The following is an 18,524-nucleotide window of genomic DNA, read 5'->3' as shown; positions in this document are numbered from 1 at the left end:
TGGATGGATTTTAATTTGCTCTGTGCAGTAACTGAGCATCCTCAGAAGAGCACAATGAGTGTCACTGGGTCCCCTCCACCCCCTCTCTTTTCCCAGCCAGTCTCCTAACTCACTGGATAAAGATGATGAATAAACTGGCCATTTTAAAACTGCCTGGCACCTCAATCCCTGCGACTATCCTGCCAGGAGGATGCATTCCCAACGTGGCCCAGACACTGCTGCATAGCCCAGACTCATCAAACCACACTCTCAAAGCAGATAAAGAAAATCTATTGGTTTGACTGCTGTACACCTAGCAAGTTAATCTTGTTTATGGGATTGGGGATTTCAATATCTGTCTCTTCCTCCTATGTCCATTACAGCACATAATTACCTGTTACTGCATCAGTGAATTTGAATAATTGTAATATAGAAACATCAGAAGTCACTGGGACTGGGAAGCCTTTGTGCTTGGTGCTAGGCATGTAAGAGAAGGAACCTTTTAGACTGCTTTTAAATTAAAAAAAGCTGCCAGTTATTCCTATGACAAGTAGAGAAGTGTAGGCGCAGAAGTAGATAAAATCAGCAGAGAAACATTAACGAGCAACAGGAAATAGTTTATAAATGTGTATTAAGAGGAAGGCCAAGTAAAAGAACCAGTGGAAGCTCAGCATGAGCTGAGGAGAGCTATCCATGAATGACCATGTTCAGGATATTCAACAAAATGTCATTTGTTAATAAAGTCCTCCATCATCAAGTTAATACCAGCTACAAAGATTTCAGCCTGCAATAGGGAAAGAATAACTTACAGAACCCTGAGATTGATAGAATTTTGAAGAACTGGCTCATAATCTCAGAGCATTTGCTAATTTTCTCTGAGAATCCATGGAAAATCTAGTCCAAAAGAGAGTAAAAACTGGAGATCTAGGAAAAAATGACCTGAACAGAAAGAGAAAAAAGTAGTTTAACACAGGGCAGGAATAATGAATAAAAGGGGACTGTCTTGGATATGTCACCAATCTGCCAAAAAGAAAAAGGGTGGCTTTATTTTCCCATCCCTCACAGAAGAAAAATGAATTTAACCTGCAGAATGGAAGGTTCAAGATGGAGATGGTATCAAAGCCACAGTAAAGGTTGAATTTCTTTAAAAAATACCAAATAACTCTTTATAAGAAATGATGTAGGTATTATTCAGCCTTTCTGAAGCAAAGCAGTGAGCCTGTGACTGGAGTATAAGGTAGACATGTGTGTCCTCAGCAGCTGTTCCCAAAGATTACACCATGCTGCCATTCCACTGGGACATGGCTTGGAATGGACACGTTTGATATGAAAATAGAAACATTATTTAAAGTATGACATCATGCATTAAAAAGAAAATAAAACCTAATAGAAATAATCTCATGATCTAATAAGAAAATGCTGCTTAGGAAAGATCAACACTTGGAGCTGAAAGTTAAGGATTGGGGTGGGGATGGTGCAATCTTTCTGATGGCATTCACATTGAAACCTTTAATAATACCAGCACAGCAAAGGTGCTGTCTGGCCACCCTGCACTACCTGGACACCATCACCTTCAAGAGGCATAAAGAAATCATTCCTAGCCTACAAACCCTCTCCACATGAACCTCTGCAAGCTTTTGCATATGAATTACAGTAGTATTTGCAGCTGAGGTATTTTGAAACTGCAAAAAAAAGATTAAACCTAGGAAAAACAAGAAAGTTCTGTTGAGTCTGCCAATTATATTCCACTACTTTAGATGGGATTTTTAAGTCCATGGGGTTTTTAAGTAATATGCTTTTCTGAAAAAGGTAGAATTCAATTTTTTAATCTACACTTAACATAAAAATAAATGGCCATAAATTTCCAGATCACAAGCTGCTACCCTGTGAAGAGCATGAAAACGCCAGTACTGCAGCACAGCCTCTGGTACAGCTAATCCAGGAGCCATGGAAACACTCTTTGGATATTACCCAGAGCCCCAAGCTCCTGCAGGGTCCCTTCTGGCAGCAGCTTGTCCTGCTCAGGGCATCTCCCTGTTTGTGCTACTTCCCTTCTGAGACTTCCAGTGAAGTGCTGGGGAACCTCTCTGTGCCACCTGTGGTGCTGCACCCAGCTGCCTGAACGCTTGTGCTGGGCTCAGGCACATGCAAGGTGGGGGAAAAAAAACCAACAAACTTATTGGTTTTTTGGGAAAGTTTAATTCAAACCCAAGAGCTGCTTTCTGGGCTGTAAAAATCTTATTTGCACCTTCCTGCTCTTCTGCAGCAGCCTTGTTTGTGGAGGAGGGAATGGGGAGGCTGAGCACAGCCCTGCATTTGCAGGCAGGTCCCACCTCCTGGACACCAAACCCTGGCCTCATGCCCGGGCAAGAAGCAGGAGGATGCAGAACAGATGCTGAATTCAAACTCCAGATTGATAACAACACCCTCAGGCTCCTGCTCTCTGACTTAGCAAGAGAAGAACAGCTTGGCAAGACACGAAAACTACATCTCAGTTTGGTTCCTTGTGGGGATTGCCATCCAGCCTGTTTGAGCACATCCACAGGCAGAGCTGCTCCATCCTCCCGCCTCCAGCCAGCACTGCAGGCCTCAGCTGAGCAGGTGCTCACAGCTCTCTGGTCACCAGGGAGAAAAAGAACCCAGCTCCTTCATCCTGGACATCTGAAAAAGCACTGGGAGAGTCTGAGCTCGGGAGTTTCTCTTCCTCAGCTGGCTGTAAAAATCAGAGTGTTCTGTCTTTCTGAAATAAGGATGAACTTGTTCTTGTCTGCCGGACTAAGAAGTTCCTGGCCCAAAGCTTCTCACCTGTCCATGCTGGAACACAACAGCACAAACAATCCTTGGATCTTATGAGAAACCTGCCATGCCCCTGGACAACCTGTGCTGGCACTTGTGGTGGCTCCCTGGGGCAGCAGGATGGTCACAGCACACACAGCAGCCCCTAAGGAAGCACGTGGTGCTTGATTCCATGCAGGGAAGAAGAAACTGCAGCCATGTCCATCAGTTTCTGCCCCTGAGCTGCTCACCTGGCACAGGAGGTTGGTTAATCCTCCTCTCCTGGAGACACCAGTGACACCAAACACACTCAGCCCCCAGCAGGCAGGGAGGAGACCTTGCTCATCCAATCCTAGGAGTTTTCCACTGGTGTGACTGTGTTCACAGGGGTCCCAGGATGAGGGAAGAGATGGGGATCTGACCCCATGTTTCAGAAGGCTTGATTTATTATTTTATGATATATATTGTATTAAAACTATACTAAAAGAATAGAAGAAAGGATTTCATCAGAAGGCTGGCTGAGAATAGAAAAAGAAAGGATGATAACAAAAGCTTGTGTGTTGGACAGAGAGTCCGAGCCAGCTGGGCTGTGATTGGCCATTAATTAGAAACAACCCCATGAGCCCAATCCCAGATGCACCTGTTGCATTCCACAGCAGCAGATAACCATTGGTTACATTTTGTTCCTGAGGCCTCTCAGCTTCTCAAGAAGAAAAACCCTAGAGAAAGGATTTTTCATAAAAGATGTCAGTGACACACTGGTGAGCTCTGGGCAGCTCCTGCCAGGCATAAACCAACCCCAATCCCCTCTGGAGAAATCAGCATCACCTGCACAGCAGGGCTGGACTCCTGTGTCAGGAGGTGGAGAGCACCTGTTGGAGCAGCCCTGTCAGTGCCCAGGCTCTGGTGCCATCTGTGCCACCTTCCCACCCGTGGGCTCCAGCTGCTCCAGCCCCCACCCAGGGCAGCACAGGACACATTCAGCATTCCTGGAGAGCACCCAGGGCAGCACAGGACACATTCAGCATTCCTGGAGAGCACCCAGGGCAGCACAGGACACATTCAGCATTCCTGGAGACCAGGCTGCTGCAGCCACAGGGAAACAGGGCGGGCACTGGCTGCCAGCAGGGTCGGGCCCCTCTGCCCACCCTCAGTGTCCACTCTGGACAAGTCCTGGTGCTCGGTGGCCTCAGGAGTTCACACCCCAGGAAAACACCAGCCCTGAGAGCTGCCCCAGAGCACGGGGGAGGCTCAAGAGGCCTTCCTGGGGCTGCTGCTGGGTGCAGATGGCGTTAAGGAGGCACGAGAGGGTTGAAGGGGAGCCCAGAGCGCTGCCATGTCTTCAGCTGCCCAAACATCCTTCTCACAACTCCAAATACTTCTGTGCCTGCTGCTGAATTGGAACAAAGCTTCCCAGCAGGCCTGGATGTGCAGGATGGCTGTGCCTGTGCACACCTGCAGCCCCCAAAAAGCAGCGTCTGCCTCCCCCACCCTCAGTGGCCCTTCAGAGGGGCCAGCAGTGCAGGGCTGCTCCTGCTGCAGCACCTCTGGGCTGCTCATTGCACGTTCCTGTAACTGACTGCATCAAGGGGAAGAAGTTGGTAGGATTACAGGAGGAATGTTTTTGGGTGAATTTTGCACAGCTGCAGGATCTCACCATGTGAAGAAAAATGCTACCTGTTTTATTTGAGGGAAATCTGAGAGGTTATCTTGGTTTTGGCCTCCCTCTAGGAGTTGTCTTGCGTACTTAAATGTATTGAGTCTAATGCCTAATTAATCCCACTCTGCTACACTATGGCAGCACACTTCTGTGTACTATATTATTATAATAATATAGAGAACTGAAACTGTGCTGTAACTCGTGGTTGTTGTTCCCCTGGCTGGGCTCCTGCAGAGGGAACCTGTGGAGCTGAAGGATATTTTCTCAGCATGCTCTGAACAAAAGTTGTAAATGTAACATTTCATGATCTCCACTGAAAGAGAAAAGTCTTTAGACAGGAAACAGGGCTGAGATCAAAATTAGTGTTACAGGAATAGCTTTCAGATCTGGCCTGCTCTTTTCTGGGGTGGTAAATTTAACTCCTTCTGCTGAAGATGTTGCCTCACCACTGCTGGAGCTGCAGCCAAGCAGAGAGAGGGGGAAAATGAACAATAATGAAGAATTTATAAATTTATAAATGCATCCATTTTATTTAGTTATAAATAAATTTCTCGCCTTAAGAAGAAACTGTGGAAGTTGTCAAGTAAGGCAACATCATAAATAAAAGAAAAAGCTTACAAGAGAGGAAAAAATTGTGTCCTACATTGTGATGAACAGTAATTCAATTGTACTTAGGAATATTCTGATAAGGCAGCTGAGGTAATTTTATGTTATGTGATAAAGAGGGACAATTGCTGCTTTCCACAGAGCAGAATGAGACATCCTAGATGTACAGGCTATCAAAAGCCAAGCTGTGACCTTATTTATTAAAATTAGTAAATAAATTAGTAAAAAAAAAAAATCTATAAAATTAGTAAAGTGAAAAATTATTTTGAAGGATTTTAGCTGCACTGCATCTCAAACCATAAGAAGCTGGTGTGCCACCCAAACAGAGAGACAATGACAAACCATGGCCTAAATCCAGCCTGGTGGCAGAACCCCCATGGCAGCTGTGTGATGGTGCCAGTGCTGCATTTCTGTGGGGTTACAGGCGTGCACCCCAAGCAGGTACCACCCAGAGGTGCTGCAAGGAGCGGCCCCACGACCCCCCTGGCACAGAGCACAGCTCAGCAGCCACAATCATTGCTGCTTCAAGTGAAACACTGATGGCTCACGTTGATTTTGACTCTTCCCAAGGAGGGGTGTGCCCCAGAGGGTGAAGGTGCAGGGTGGTTGAAGTGGGACTCCTCAGAGCTAAGAAAAGAGCAGAAGACTTTACGAGGCTCTCTCTTGGTGGTGAGGAGCATACATCCCATCCCTGCACAGGAAGGGATGTGCAGGTCACATCAGCCTCCCCAGAACATTTCCCTGCCGTGGGGAAAGGAGGAGTAAAAGGTTCCCAAGCTCACTTTCCTCTAACCACAGGCAAACATTGGATGCTCCAGCACCGAAAGCAAAAGCAAATTCCCTACCACAGAAGTGAATGTTGGGATTTGCTCACTCCAGGGCCTGACTCCGGGCTGGAAATAGGCTGTAGCTTCTGAGTGGCTCTTCAGAGGCTGCCAGGGCACAGCTCTGACCCCAGCCAGGGCACTGGAGCTCCTGCTACAGGAGGCAGCAGGAGGGAGGAGAGGGCTCAGCCCTGCAGCTCTACCACCACTGCATACAGCAGGGACACATACCCAGAGCACTAATCAGTGCTAGCACAGGGGCTACAGCCATTCCTGCTCATGTGTTTCTGATTCTAAAATCACAAAAGAGCCATTTCCAGAGACTCACATCCTGCCCAGCAAAAAGCTGCTTTGTTCAGTGCAGCCAGCTTTATTCCAAAATCACCGTGCAAGCTTAGAAGACTGTGATATAAAGACCTGAGCATCACTGGGTGGACATCTGTGATCAAGATCTCTGACCTAACTGAGTAAAAACATGCAGCCAGAGTTGAAGCATTCAGCATTCTCAGCTCCTTCCCCCTTTCACATGCTACTTAAGGCTGGTGGTCTCCATCTGCAGGTTCCCTGTCCCCACTGTGGGGCTCCAATGTGGCCAGCACACCTCCTCTCCTCCTCCAGCAGAGTCCCACCTCTGAGCTGGGACAGTCCCACCTCCAAACTGACAAGATTCCCTAGGAGGGTATCAGAGACATGCTGGGAGATGCCCTGTTCCATGAGCAGGCACACAGAGCACTGGCCAAGGGACCACAACGTGCTGGGAACACTGATTTGCACCAGCAGAATCTCCTCCCCAGCACTGCCAGCGAGCTGCACAGCAGAATTTGCCACAGTCCCACCCCTGAGATGAATTATGTTGCTGGCCCATGATTATGTTTCTGGCAAGCACTGAGGGAAAGCTTTGTCCCTCATTGAAGATTCATATTCAGCCTTAGTAAATGGTGCTGGTCAAGAGCAGAGCAGGGAGCTGGGCTGAGGAGTCCCCCAAAGCCTGGGGCAGTGCAGCTCAGAGGAACTGTGCACACTGACTCGGGTTCATTCCAAAATTATTGTCCAAAAGATGATTTCAACCTGATTTTTTTTTTGGAAATACCTGAAGTTCTCTTCTTCATTCTGTAGCAGACTGAGGCTATTCCCAGTGTTCATTGGTCTCAGTTATCACTGATCATCAGCAGTCTGCAGTGCAATGAGACAAGGCATAGGCTCTCTTCTAAATCTTGCTATTGAGAGTGATTACTTGGCCTTGGGTAATGAATTAGTCCTATTATACAGCAGCTGGCACAGGAGAAGCTAATCTGCTGCTCAGGCAGCTCATTACATGGGCAGGGCTGGAAGTGCTCAGCTGTGTGCTGCACACACAGCCCTCAGCAGCATTTTTAAACTGAATTCTGCACACAGTTCTTCAGGACTACAAAACAAACTATGGCTATCAAACCAGTTTCTGTCTGTTCCTTTCTGAGTTAAGCATTTGCTCACTCCTTGGAAATACAATTCCTCTTCTGTGCAAATTCTACATGGCACCTTGCCATATCTGTATCAAACCCAAACTCTGTTAATTCTTCATTCTCTGTCAGCCCTTGCAAACTCTGTCACTCCTCATCTCCATTTTTCTCCTCCAAACTCCTCTGTACCAATTATTCCATCCACCCCACTACCAAAAGCTTGCCAGCTCTGCCTCTTCTACCACCAAATTTCACTTCTGTAGCAACTGGAACTGCTCCTGCACTGCACCAGATTGTCACTGCAGGTCTGGCTTTGTGGTTTTGTGGAAATGGCTCCAGGAGGAGCATTTCAGCACACTGCAACTGCAGGGTTTCATTTGGAAACACGAGCAAAGGGCTAAATAAGTGAATTAGAAAGGATCAGGAAGACAAAGCAGATCCAGGCAGCCAATTTAAAAGAATGTTCTGAAAGTGCTTATGGATGACCACAGTCAAACTAAGCAGAATGACAGAATAAATTCAATAGCAATGTTGTAGCCATGAGCTCTGTGTGGTACTCTTGGGAGTGGTGATATCTGCTGTCAGACCAACTATCACAGGTGTGCTTGTGAAAGCATAAACTCCTTTCTATGAAGACTTCCAGGAAAAAAGATGCAGACAAGGAGTGAAAAAACTACTATACAAAATAAAAAAACAAATAAGCCAGAAGGCAAAGAGCAGAAGTAAAAGGAGTCTCCCTCAAACCAAAGGTGAGCCACAAAGGTCTGGTTATGTGTCTGAGGAGTGATGATGCCAGTCACTCCTCAGACAATTCAGGAAAGTGAGAAATAGCTTGTAAATATATTCAGGTTATACATGATTGTTTACATGAGCTCTGGTAACTTTTCAAAGAACAGGCAGCAACACAGCAAACAAACCACACTGGGAATAAATGCAAAGTATTACATATGGAGGTAATAACTGAAACCCTGTTGCACTTTTCACGTCCCAAACAATGTCAAGCTCAGAGATCCTTGTTCCTTGCCTCAGACTTCCACAAAAGCTGGTCTTTCAGCAGCCCAGGGAGCTGCTCCATGTTAACCCCTTCCATGCTCCCCATTCCACTGCTGCATTTTCCTCAAGCAGTCTCAGAGCTGCTTGGCCTGTCCCTGGTGAAAGGGCTGTGAGGGGTGAACAGGAGCCACCGGCAGGGCTGAGCTGCCTGGGAGGACACTGCAGGTGCAGTAAATAATGACATTTAACCCTGAGCTAGCAGATTTAAAGGAAGTTTTTACTGTGATTCCAAGTAAAACATAGGGGCAAGTTTGGGAAGATCAAATGAACGGCTTGAGATTCTTATTTTTGTGCCTCTCATCCCTCCCTACTCTCATACCTTTCTCCTTTTTATCCACTGCTGGACTTGCTGAGAGTGAGAGGGCATTTTAAAGATGAAAATTCAGTACTTGTGGGATAGCCTGATTATTCCAGGCTTCATTTCCAGCCCAGAGGAGCTCCTGCTTTCTCTGTCTGTGATGAGCTAGAGCCTTGCAGCTCGCCCCTGCTTTGGCAACACCGATCCTCTGCAGCTTTCACATCTGCTGTGTCCCTCCTTTGCTGAAAATCATGGAATATCTCCTCAGAGCACTCTGTGGAACATCACACACCTTCCTTACAGACCCTGGTCTGATCCATTTTACAATACAAAAACCCCAGGTCTTCCCAAGACTTATTACTTCTAATTTCCTGTCACCGAGGGCTTTTTCCACAATGCCAAGAGAGGCAAAGAACTGATGGATATGGGCACACGAAGTGATAGCCTGCAAAGGAGTTAAAGCTGGAAGGATTTTGTTCCTGGAGACTGTGGCAGCAGAGGCCATTCCAAGTGCCACAGAGCTGGGAAAGCCCTGAGAGATCTGTGCAGTAAACAAACCCAGGGCTCAAACAAACACTGGAAGACCACGGCGCTTTTGCTGCCAGCATCACAGTGGGAATATCTGTGGCTCAAGAACAGCCTGCACAGTCTGCTCTTACCAGCCACGAAGGTAGGAGAAATGCCAGGCAGGTCTCAAAGAAAGGTTTTCAACCTTTGCATCTGCACCTGTTGAGGAGCTCAAAGATTAGTGACCAAAGTCATCTGTCAGTCAGCCTAAATTAACTCCACAGTGCCTCATGCTGCTGGCTGAGCACTGAGGGGACTGCTCACAAATGCTGACAAAAGGGGATGTTAAAAGATGCTGGCCTGTTCTGCTGCCAGATATACTCTACAAAATGCAGAGTGGCAGCTCCTGAGTAACCCATGGCACCCCTTTCTGGAATGTGCCAGCAAAAAAGCAAACCACAGATGTACTAGGCTAGTACAAAAGCTATTTTGATAGCGTGATGTGGAAAACTGGATTACTAGTACAAGCAAAAAGCTTTCTGGGCTATTCCATATGCCTGTGCAAGGACTGCTCCCCAGGGCAGTCACCACAGCAGGTACTGGGAACCCACAGCAGGGAGGGAGTCTGGGGAGAATGCACAGCCTGCTCTCCCTCTCAATCACAAGTGCACTTCTGCAGCTAGGGCAGGTATGCAGGGGGCTCTGCCATGCCTAACCCTGTGCTACAGACTCAGCCTGCTCACCTGCTCTGCAGGTACAGGGCAAATCTGTAAACAGCCCTGCCTCATACCAGCCCTGCACAGCAGCTCCTCTCAACAGCTGCTGCTTTACACAGTGGAGTGGCCTAAAAAATCCCAAATACGCTAAAGCACACTTCACTTTTTCAAGACAAACACTAGTTGAAGCACAAACTTGGAAAACAGTGGCTGAGCAAACTGTTGGCCCTGGTTTCACACTGTTCTGCATACTCAAGGGCTCATACCAATAAAATGGAGTGTGACAGGTAATGAAATATGGCAAATGATGCTTTGAAGTGACATGAACTAGAGACAGGGTGCAAAGCAGAGTGTGGGGACCACCAATTCCATTATGCTGCTCTCAGGCTCCCTCTGTCCCTGTCTGCAGAGGCAGAGCTGTGCAGGCTCCTGGAAAGGAGCACACAGGGAGCAGCCACTGCACCCCAGCCCCAGCTTTTGGGAGGCTTCAGCAAACCTGCCTTGCACAGGGAGCAAGGCACAGCCCAGAAGTGCTGGATGCTGAGAAGGCTGCCCAGAATCAGTGCTCCCTGGGGGTGTAAGAAATCAGAGACAGAAATATCAGTGCCTTATGTCAAACCCCACAAACACAAGTTAATAGAGTGGTTGGCTCCCTTTGCTGTCAATGGAGGGAACAGGATGAACACACACAAAGAGAGAAACTCCTCCTGCCCTGAGTTGTAGCATGGCCACAATGAAAACAACTGCAACAGACCCAAATATTTTCAAAAGAGATACTACCTGCTGCTGTTATTGTGGAGCTTCTCCAAAACAGACAATGAAATGTCCTATCTTTGGGATAGCACTTTTGGCGTCAGCAGTCAGCAAAAGAACAAAAATAAAATAACAAAATAACAAAAAAACAAGTCCTGAGAACACACTCACACACTCATATTCTGCTAATGGGCATTGGGGCACAATACTGAAAATAATGGGCTTCATGGGCATAAGCAACCATGGAAGATAAGGAATCATGGAGCATAAAAACACAGGTTTAATCTGGTTAGTTAAATGACTAGTTAATTCTACCTGGTCATTTATTATCCCACAAGTAAAAGTGAAATAAGTAGAGAAAACAAAATCCTATCGAAGCCGCCAGAATTTTCTGGTCTTGATTACAGAGCCAAATTTTCCATTTTGAACATGAAAATAAAGCTTTGGTTTTAGAAAATAAGTATCTGGCATTTTCTCATTATTCCTACTGCGTCTTTTTAAATTACATTCAGTTTAAAGTGCTGTGTGGTACATTCAGCACCTCTGTTTGTGGCAAAACACTCAAGGCACTGAAGGTGCAATTTGCACTCAAGCTGCAGAGAGAGACTTGAGTTCCCCATATTTGCTGCTGCAGAAATCACTCTTGTAGTTTCCTACAGGACATGTGCCCCATTGAGAGCACAGAACGAGCTGGAAATTCTTTAGGGAACAAAGCAATCTTCAAGTGAGTGTTTAAATGCTCCACATTTTTCATGGTTCCTCTATATCCACCCTTAAATTGCAGGTGCACAGCAACTCACTTAATCCTGCACATCTAGAAGGCAGACATCTGCAGGGAGACTGTTTTTAGATTCTTTTTGTAATCCACAGGCCATAAGAGATACTCCAGTTTAAGCCTTCCATGGCACTTTTTCATCTTTTAGCTAAGGATAAAGGAAAAACATCTTTAAAAATTCTGTCCTGTGCAATTTTTCTAAGGCCAACAGTGTGATTGTTCTCACCTGCTGCAGAAGCAGCACCTATGAGCCCAGCTTCTGCAACACCCTAACTTCTGCAGGGGACAGAAGAGCTCATAAAAAATACCACAACCGTCTTTAAGACCCTTGTATGCACAAATTTTGGCTATTTCTGGTACTATTCAGTTTTTACATTTTAGCTGTAACTCCAACAGAGCGAGACAGTTATTGCTAGATGGATAACAGGGATTGTGAACTGCAGCCTCACATCCCCTTCACATTCTACTGGGGCTTTAAATTCCCTCAGAACTTGATTAAAGAGTGATTTTCTGGCAGTAAAACATAATTTCCTCACCCTTTTATATTTGATTTCATTCACATTTGCCAGAAATATCAGTGGTCAGATGATCACAAGCTTCAACTCTCAAAAATACAGAAAGTCAAAGACAGAAAAAAGCCTGTGTGAAACTAAACCACAAGGCAATACCACAGGATTCTCATTGTCACTTCTCTCATGAACACTTTGAACAACAGTTTGCTGTTGGATCATGCAGAGCAGACCAGCCTCAGCCTCATCTGTGAGCACTGAGCTTTGGGAACTTCACCTTTTCCCTGAGAAAACACCCGCAGCAGGTTCCATCCACACCAATCTCTCCCTCTGCCTTCATTGGGGAGCCAGCCCTGCACCAAGAGAGTGAAAACCAACCTTGCACACCAGGGGAAATGCCATCCCCACTTCAGCCCTGGTTGCTGCCCCAGCACCACCTCCCAGGGGCAGCAGAATGGCCAGAACACTCAGGATGGTGCCACAAGCACCCCTGGGCAGGAGGCAGGAGAGGAGCAGCCCAGCCTGGCAGTGATGCCATCCACTCTCTGGGTTCAGCACCCACAGTCTGATCACACCAGGTTAAACACCAGATTCCTTTCCCAGCACCCAAGACTACAGATTGGAGCATTCCTTGCTTCACAGAATATCCTCAGGAAAAAGCAGTGGCAGCAGTCACATCTGTGCCTGAGATCATCCCCTCAGTTCCTGTGGCTCTTCATGAATTTTATGTTAAGCTGATTTTTGAGTGGGGAGGTGGAGGAATGAGAGTGAGACAACAAACTCCAAGGATGTAGAGGAACCTTCTGAGACAGCAAAGCACCATTGCTGTGTGCAGGAGATAAGGACACCAGGTACAAATAGCTCAGGGCTCAGGTGCCCACAGCCATCCAGGTGCACACACAACTTCATTCTCCTTTGTGCATCAGGAAAAGCTCTGTTGCAACAGGTACCAACACACCCTCCCTTTTAATACCTATCACACACATCATCCAGCCCCCATGATGGCAGAGAGCAGTTTAGCACAGAAATCCTCTACACATTCTCTGTTATTACAAAATAAATAAAAGGTATTTTAATTTCTGTGCATTCCTTTCATCCTTTCCTTTTCACCACGAAGGAAGCAATCTGTGCCATGCCATGCCATGCTTCCTGCAGCTGGATGTGCAGCAACCTCCAGGCTCAGCTGTCTGCACATCTCCACCTGTCCCAGGTTGGTTTAGGTGAGGTGAGTATCACACAGCAGTGGAAGCAATGAACCATCTGTCTGACAGCTGCAGGTGAAGCCTGCACCAGGGAGAAGCACACCATTCCTTCCTTCCTTCCTAAGTGCCTCACAGTTCTGGTAAATCAAGCTGTGGAGTGCAGATAAGATCAGTGGCAGCTCGCTCAGTCAGATTCCAGAGCCACCTCCATCCATTCTGGAAGCACACACTGTGCTTCATACAGAGCCTTACATCTGTGGGATGACTGAAGCTATAAAAAGTGCTGACAATTTCCAGCAAATTTGCATATGTTGCTGCTGCTGCTGCTTATATAAGTGATTTCTAGTTAACTACAAATACAAAAAAACCAAGGGCCAAAAATAGGTTTTCAAAGAAACCACTTGGAAATGTGACTGAATGATACATCTCTCCAGCACTCCAAAAATCACTTGTCTAGAAGAAGCAGACGCAACAGAGGTTTCTCCAGAGGGTCCCATGCAAAGCACCTCCTGGAACACACACTACCCCACTTTCTCAACATCTGTGCTGCCCTGCACCATGCAGGTTGTCACCAACTGAGCCTTGTGCCAGGTTGCTCTTACATCTGGAGCTGCAGAGCTCTCTCTACACCCGTCACCATCCCAAGCACCCTGGTGCAGCTGGGGGGAGGAGGCAGCCAGCCTCAGGGTAAGGAACAGGAGCTGTTGAGAAACCCCCCAGTGCATCCCACACCACTGGCTCTGTGCACACCACCTCCTCACCTGCATCTGCACAGGTTCCCTCTCGCTCCAGGCTGGGAAGAACAATTGCTTAACCTGGGGCTGTGACAGTCTGGTACTGAGGGGCCCTGTAGGGCTCTGCTCAATGGTCAAAAGGTCAGGCAAAAATATAAAGCACACAGGAGGGAGGAAAGGGTCAGAAAAGCCCAGATTTTCAGGTCTCACAGCTGCCATAGCTATTAATCACCGAAAGAGAGGTGAGGGTTGAAGCTGATGGTATCTACTCAATAGGATATGGATCAACAACATCAACAACATCTTCCTTCCCTTCAGCTTGCAGAAGGGTGATGCTTGCTCATGGAGCAAACTCAGCCAAAGCAAAAGCAAATGCAACTGACAGCAGTCTTCAGGATTGCTCTAGTGTCCATGGATTCTCACACTCAGGAAATACTGCTTAGAGACCATTTCTCCATTAACCTACTGTCTACAGCAGTGTAAGGAACTGCACTTGGTTTTCCAACATAAGGAAGGCAAGGACACACTGGAGAGAGTCCAGCAATGGGCCATGAGGATGATTAAGAGTCTGGAGCATCTGTCATACAAAGAGAGGCTGAAAGAACTGGGACTGTTTAGCATCAAGACGTGAAGGCTTGAGAGGGATGTTATCAATGTGAATAAAAATCTATGTGTGGGAAAGTAAAAAAATTATATAGACTGTTCTCAGTGATACCCAAGGAAAGGATGAGCTGCAATGGGCACAGATTAAAACACAGAAACTCCCTTTAAAGGGACAGAAATTCCTTTAAAGGACACAAGAAAAAACTGTGAGGGTAGTTAAACACTGGAATACATTGTCCAGAACAGTGTGTCCACCCTTGCACACGTTGAAAACCTAACAGACATAGCCAGGCAAGCCAGACTAGCTGATCTCCAAAGGTCCTTTCCAACCCAGTGATTCTGTGATTAAAACCACAGCAGCCTCCTCAACTGCTCCCAACCAGCCCAGCCTCAGGGAATCCATCTGGAACCCCCCCTCCATGAAGCCAATACCCTCCCTTTCTCCCTTTGCTCTCTGCTTTTGATCAGTTTTTGGTTTATGCTCCCCTTTTGCTCCCTGACAGCAGTATCCTCTCCAGAGCTCACAGAGACATGTCATTTCTGCCTTGTCCCCACCACGAGCTCCTCCAGCTCTCACTGCTTCCATCACTGCCTTGAGCATGATGTTTTCCTGCCATCCCTGTTCTCCTCCAACCCTGCACTGTGGGCTTGCAGCAGCCACAGGAGCAGGAAAGAAAACAATGCCAAATGTCTCAATCTCTTTACCTCTCTATGTCTCTCTTGCCCCACATTCACCACATTTTTGGTCCTTTCCTTGATCTTCTGTGATGAATGAATTGAAAAGACATTTTTGCTCGCAAAAGAGCACAGGAGGCAGAAAAGGCAACAATCCCTCAGGAACACCCATCTCTGGCACAGGGCTTTGTTTCCTGGAAGCCACCTTCACAGCTCCAGAGAGAGCACCAGCAGTTGCTGGGGTAAACTGGGCACAGGGAGATGAGGGCAGGACAGAGGGAGAGAGTAACATCTTCCCCTTCAAACAGCAATGTGTGGTCAAGTTGAGCTGAGGACAGAGCATTTAACCTTACTGAGAGCTGCAGGCAGGACCATCAAAGCCCATGGAAGGGCTGGCTGGTACAGAAAGGAGACTGATGTCCATGGCTCCATCTGGACATGCACTGTGATCACCTCCCTGACACCAGTTCCCATGTCAGCGTGGCTGGGCAGGGACTCAGGTCAGAGAACAGAGAAGGAGAGAATTCCTCTTGTGATGTCTTTCAGTGAGATCAGTCCCTGAGCAAGCTGCACACAAGGGATAAGCTACCTGTAGAGAAGGGAAAGGCTACCTGAACAGAGAGAGCCATGAGAGACAGACACACACAGAGCTTCCTTCCACACATCTACCCTGATGTGTGCCAAGTACCTGTGATCCCATGGATTTGGTTAATTAGCTCTCATTTGATGTATTTTTTAACTCCAGCTCATGGTCCTTATTAGGTACCATCTCTGGAGAAAAGGAAAACATACCAGAGTGAACACAATCAGCCCTTGCCATTTTTCTTGCCTTCTTTTTTTTTTTTTTTTGCCCAAGAGAAAGGGCTAGGCTGTGTGGACAAGTGGTCTCCATCAAAGCTGTCAGTGGTACACAAGCCAAGGGTCAGAAAGGCACATTTTGGAGCTGTGGACACTGAGCATGGTGAAACTTGCTCAAACTTAAGCAGAGAAACAAGAGTTTCTGACAGGAAAACAAAGTTATGGTATTTTGAAGCAATTCCCCACTGCCTCTGCTGAGCAGAATCTTCCACATCTCATGATACATTTTTCCTCAAACAACTCCCAAATCCCTAGATGTGTAAACATTTAGCAATTTGTGAAACCACAAACATTCACTTATCTCAAGAAATGATTTTGTAGGTGGCAAAACTGACAAACAATAGGACTCTCACATTCTGAAACCAACAAAAGAAATCCCAATGTGTCAGTTGCACGGCAAAGTCCACGGCCTCACTCTTGCAGCACTGCGTGGGCAACTCTTGCTTCTACTTTCCTGTCTTTCCAGGAAAAATAATAAGAAACTGGAAATCAATGGAAGCATCATGGATTTTTTAATTTATTTGGACAAGAGAAACGAAAAGGCAGCACCAGATTTGTGGGCAAAATGTCCTTTTGCATAGAATCTTTTGGTCACAGAACATTGCTCTAGATGCAGGTTTTGCTCAGGACTCTGCTTCCTGCTCCTCTGGATTCCCTGGGAGGTGTGCATGGAAAACTGGGGATGGGCATTGCCTGCCTTGCATCTAAGCAAAGCAGGCTGGATGATTCCCCTTGGAAGGGGAGGACAAACAGAGGCTGACCTGAGAAATGAGCTGTGAATGGCTTCAGCCCAGTCAAGGAAGGGAAATGCTGCCCAACACCACTGCCATGCCCACAGCCTCAGTGTAAGTTCCAAATGACCACGGGGCATGGCCAGCAAGGAGAGGACTGATGGGGTCATGGCAAGTTCTTGTTTTAGTGCACGAGATGCTTCAGAATTCACATGCAGAGATTGTGAAGGCACTCTTCATGGACATATTTTTTACCCTCACATGGAGTCTTGTTTGCATGGACTGAAAGCCGTAAACACATTCAGGCACAAGCAGTCCCGAGGTGGGAATCCAACTGTCATCCCAGCTGTCAGGGCCCTGAAAATGACTGAAGCTGACAGAACTTTTCAGTATCCTGGCAGAAAGTCCATGGATCTGCACAACCAGCCTTAACCCTGCTGGGGCTCCCTGAGCCGTGCCACAGGTGGGTGTCTGCAGCTGGCTGGGGAGCTCCTGCAACAGAGGGAGGGACGAGATGGCTCCAGGGAGAACTTAGAGAATCTTCCCCATACAGGTACTGGGGAGGGACTGGGGAGAGGGACATGGAGTGAAGGGGGAATGGCTTCAAGCTGAAGAAGGGCAGATTTATATTAGACATTAGGAAGAAATTCTCCTTTTGCGAGGGTGGTGATGCCCAAAAAACCTGTGGCTTCTCCTGGGAGTGTCCAAAGCCAGGTTGGACGGGACTTGGAGCAACCTGGTCTAGTGGAAGGTGTCCCTGCTCATGTGAGAGTCGGTGTAATGGGACGATCTTTAAGGTCCCTTCCAACCCAACCCATTCTGTGATTCCATCATTCTAGACCTGAATCATCTCTTCCACAGCATAAAGCCACGACATGTTCGGTGAAAGGAAATGAGAAGGAGCGGGGCTTGCCCAACATACGACCCTCGTGAGGGACTGACAGGGGCTGCATCCCCACAGCCACCGACTCCTGCTGCTGTTCAGCCGCTGTGAAAACCCAAGCGTCCGGAGCAGCTCGTCCCTCACACACCTCAGCTCTGCCTCTCCATGGATACAGCCACAAGCACCAAACGCTCCGGCTGCCGGAGCGAGGAGGGGCAAGGGGATTCTTACAGCACCCGGCAGCCTCAGCCCCGTGTGCCGGGACACCTGCCCGGGGAGGGGAACAGCGATGGTGAAGGGGGATCCATCAGCAGCACGGCCATGGTCCTGTGTGCCGGGACACCTGCCCGGGCAGGGGAACAGCGATGCTGAGGGGGGATCCAACAGCAGCACGGCCATGGCTCCGTGTGCCGGGACACCTGCCCGGGGAGGGGAACAGCGATGCTGAGGGGGGATCCAACAGCAGCACGGCCATGGCCCCGTGTGCCCCCGGGACCGCCGGTTCCCCCGCGGGACGTCCCCGGGCCGGCCCCTCCCGCTCGGCGCAGCCCCGGCCCCGGCCCCGGTCCTACCTCCAGCAGTTGGACGTAGCTGGCCGGGAACCAGCCGCGCAGCCCGTCCTCCTTCTGCCCTTCCCACCAGCCGCCGTCTGGCACCTGCAGCACCGTGATCAGCTCACCCGCCGCGAAGCGCAGCCCCTGCCGGTGCCGCTCCCCGGAGAAGGGGTACAGCGCCTGGCAGCGGGTCCCCGACATCCCTCCGGGACGCGCCCGCCGCCGCCGCTCCGCGCCCGCCCCGCTCGGCTGAGGGGGCCCCGCTCCGGCCCGGCGGGCGGCAGGCGCGGGCAGCGCGGGCAGCGGCAGCCGAGCAGCCCCGGCGCCGGGCGCCCACGGGCACCGCCGGCTCGGGGTGGGGCGGGAGAGGCGGGACGGGCTGGGCGAGGG

General features: G+C 48.4%; 1 protein-coding gene across 4 annotated transcripts in view; it reads right to left on the bottom strand.

Moving 5' to 3' along the window:
* GAS7 (growth arrest specific 7) overlaps positions 1-18,496 on the bottom strand; it is an 82,968-nt gene extending 64,472 nt beyond the window's left edge. For 3 of the 4 annotated variants that reach the window (XR_011683429.1, XR_011683430.1, XM_071452958.1), the window contains exon 1: positions 18,153-18,495. Coding sequence is in view for 2 of the 4 variants with exons in the window: in XM_071452958.1 (XP_071309059.1) it covers positions 18,153-18,335 (183 nt within the window). In the remaining 2 variants the exon portion in view is untranslated. Of the gene's footprint in view, positions 1-18,152 lie in introns of all 4 variants that reach the window. The other variant, XM_071452959.1, reaches the window with a different exon arrangement.
* Between the last annotated feature and the right edge of the window lie 28 nt (positions 18,497-18,524).

Source organism: Agelaius tricolor, unplaced genomic scaffold (assembly GCF_023055355.1).
Source record: "Agelaius tricolor isolate 1412-34295 unplaced genomic scaffold, bAgeTri1.0.p SCAF_35, whole genome shotgun sequence".
NCBI lineage: Eukaryota > Metazoa > Chordata > Aves > Passeriformes > Icteridae > Agelaius > Agelaius tricolor.
This window is presented reverse-complemented; position numbering and strand designations above follow the sequence as displayed.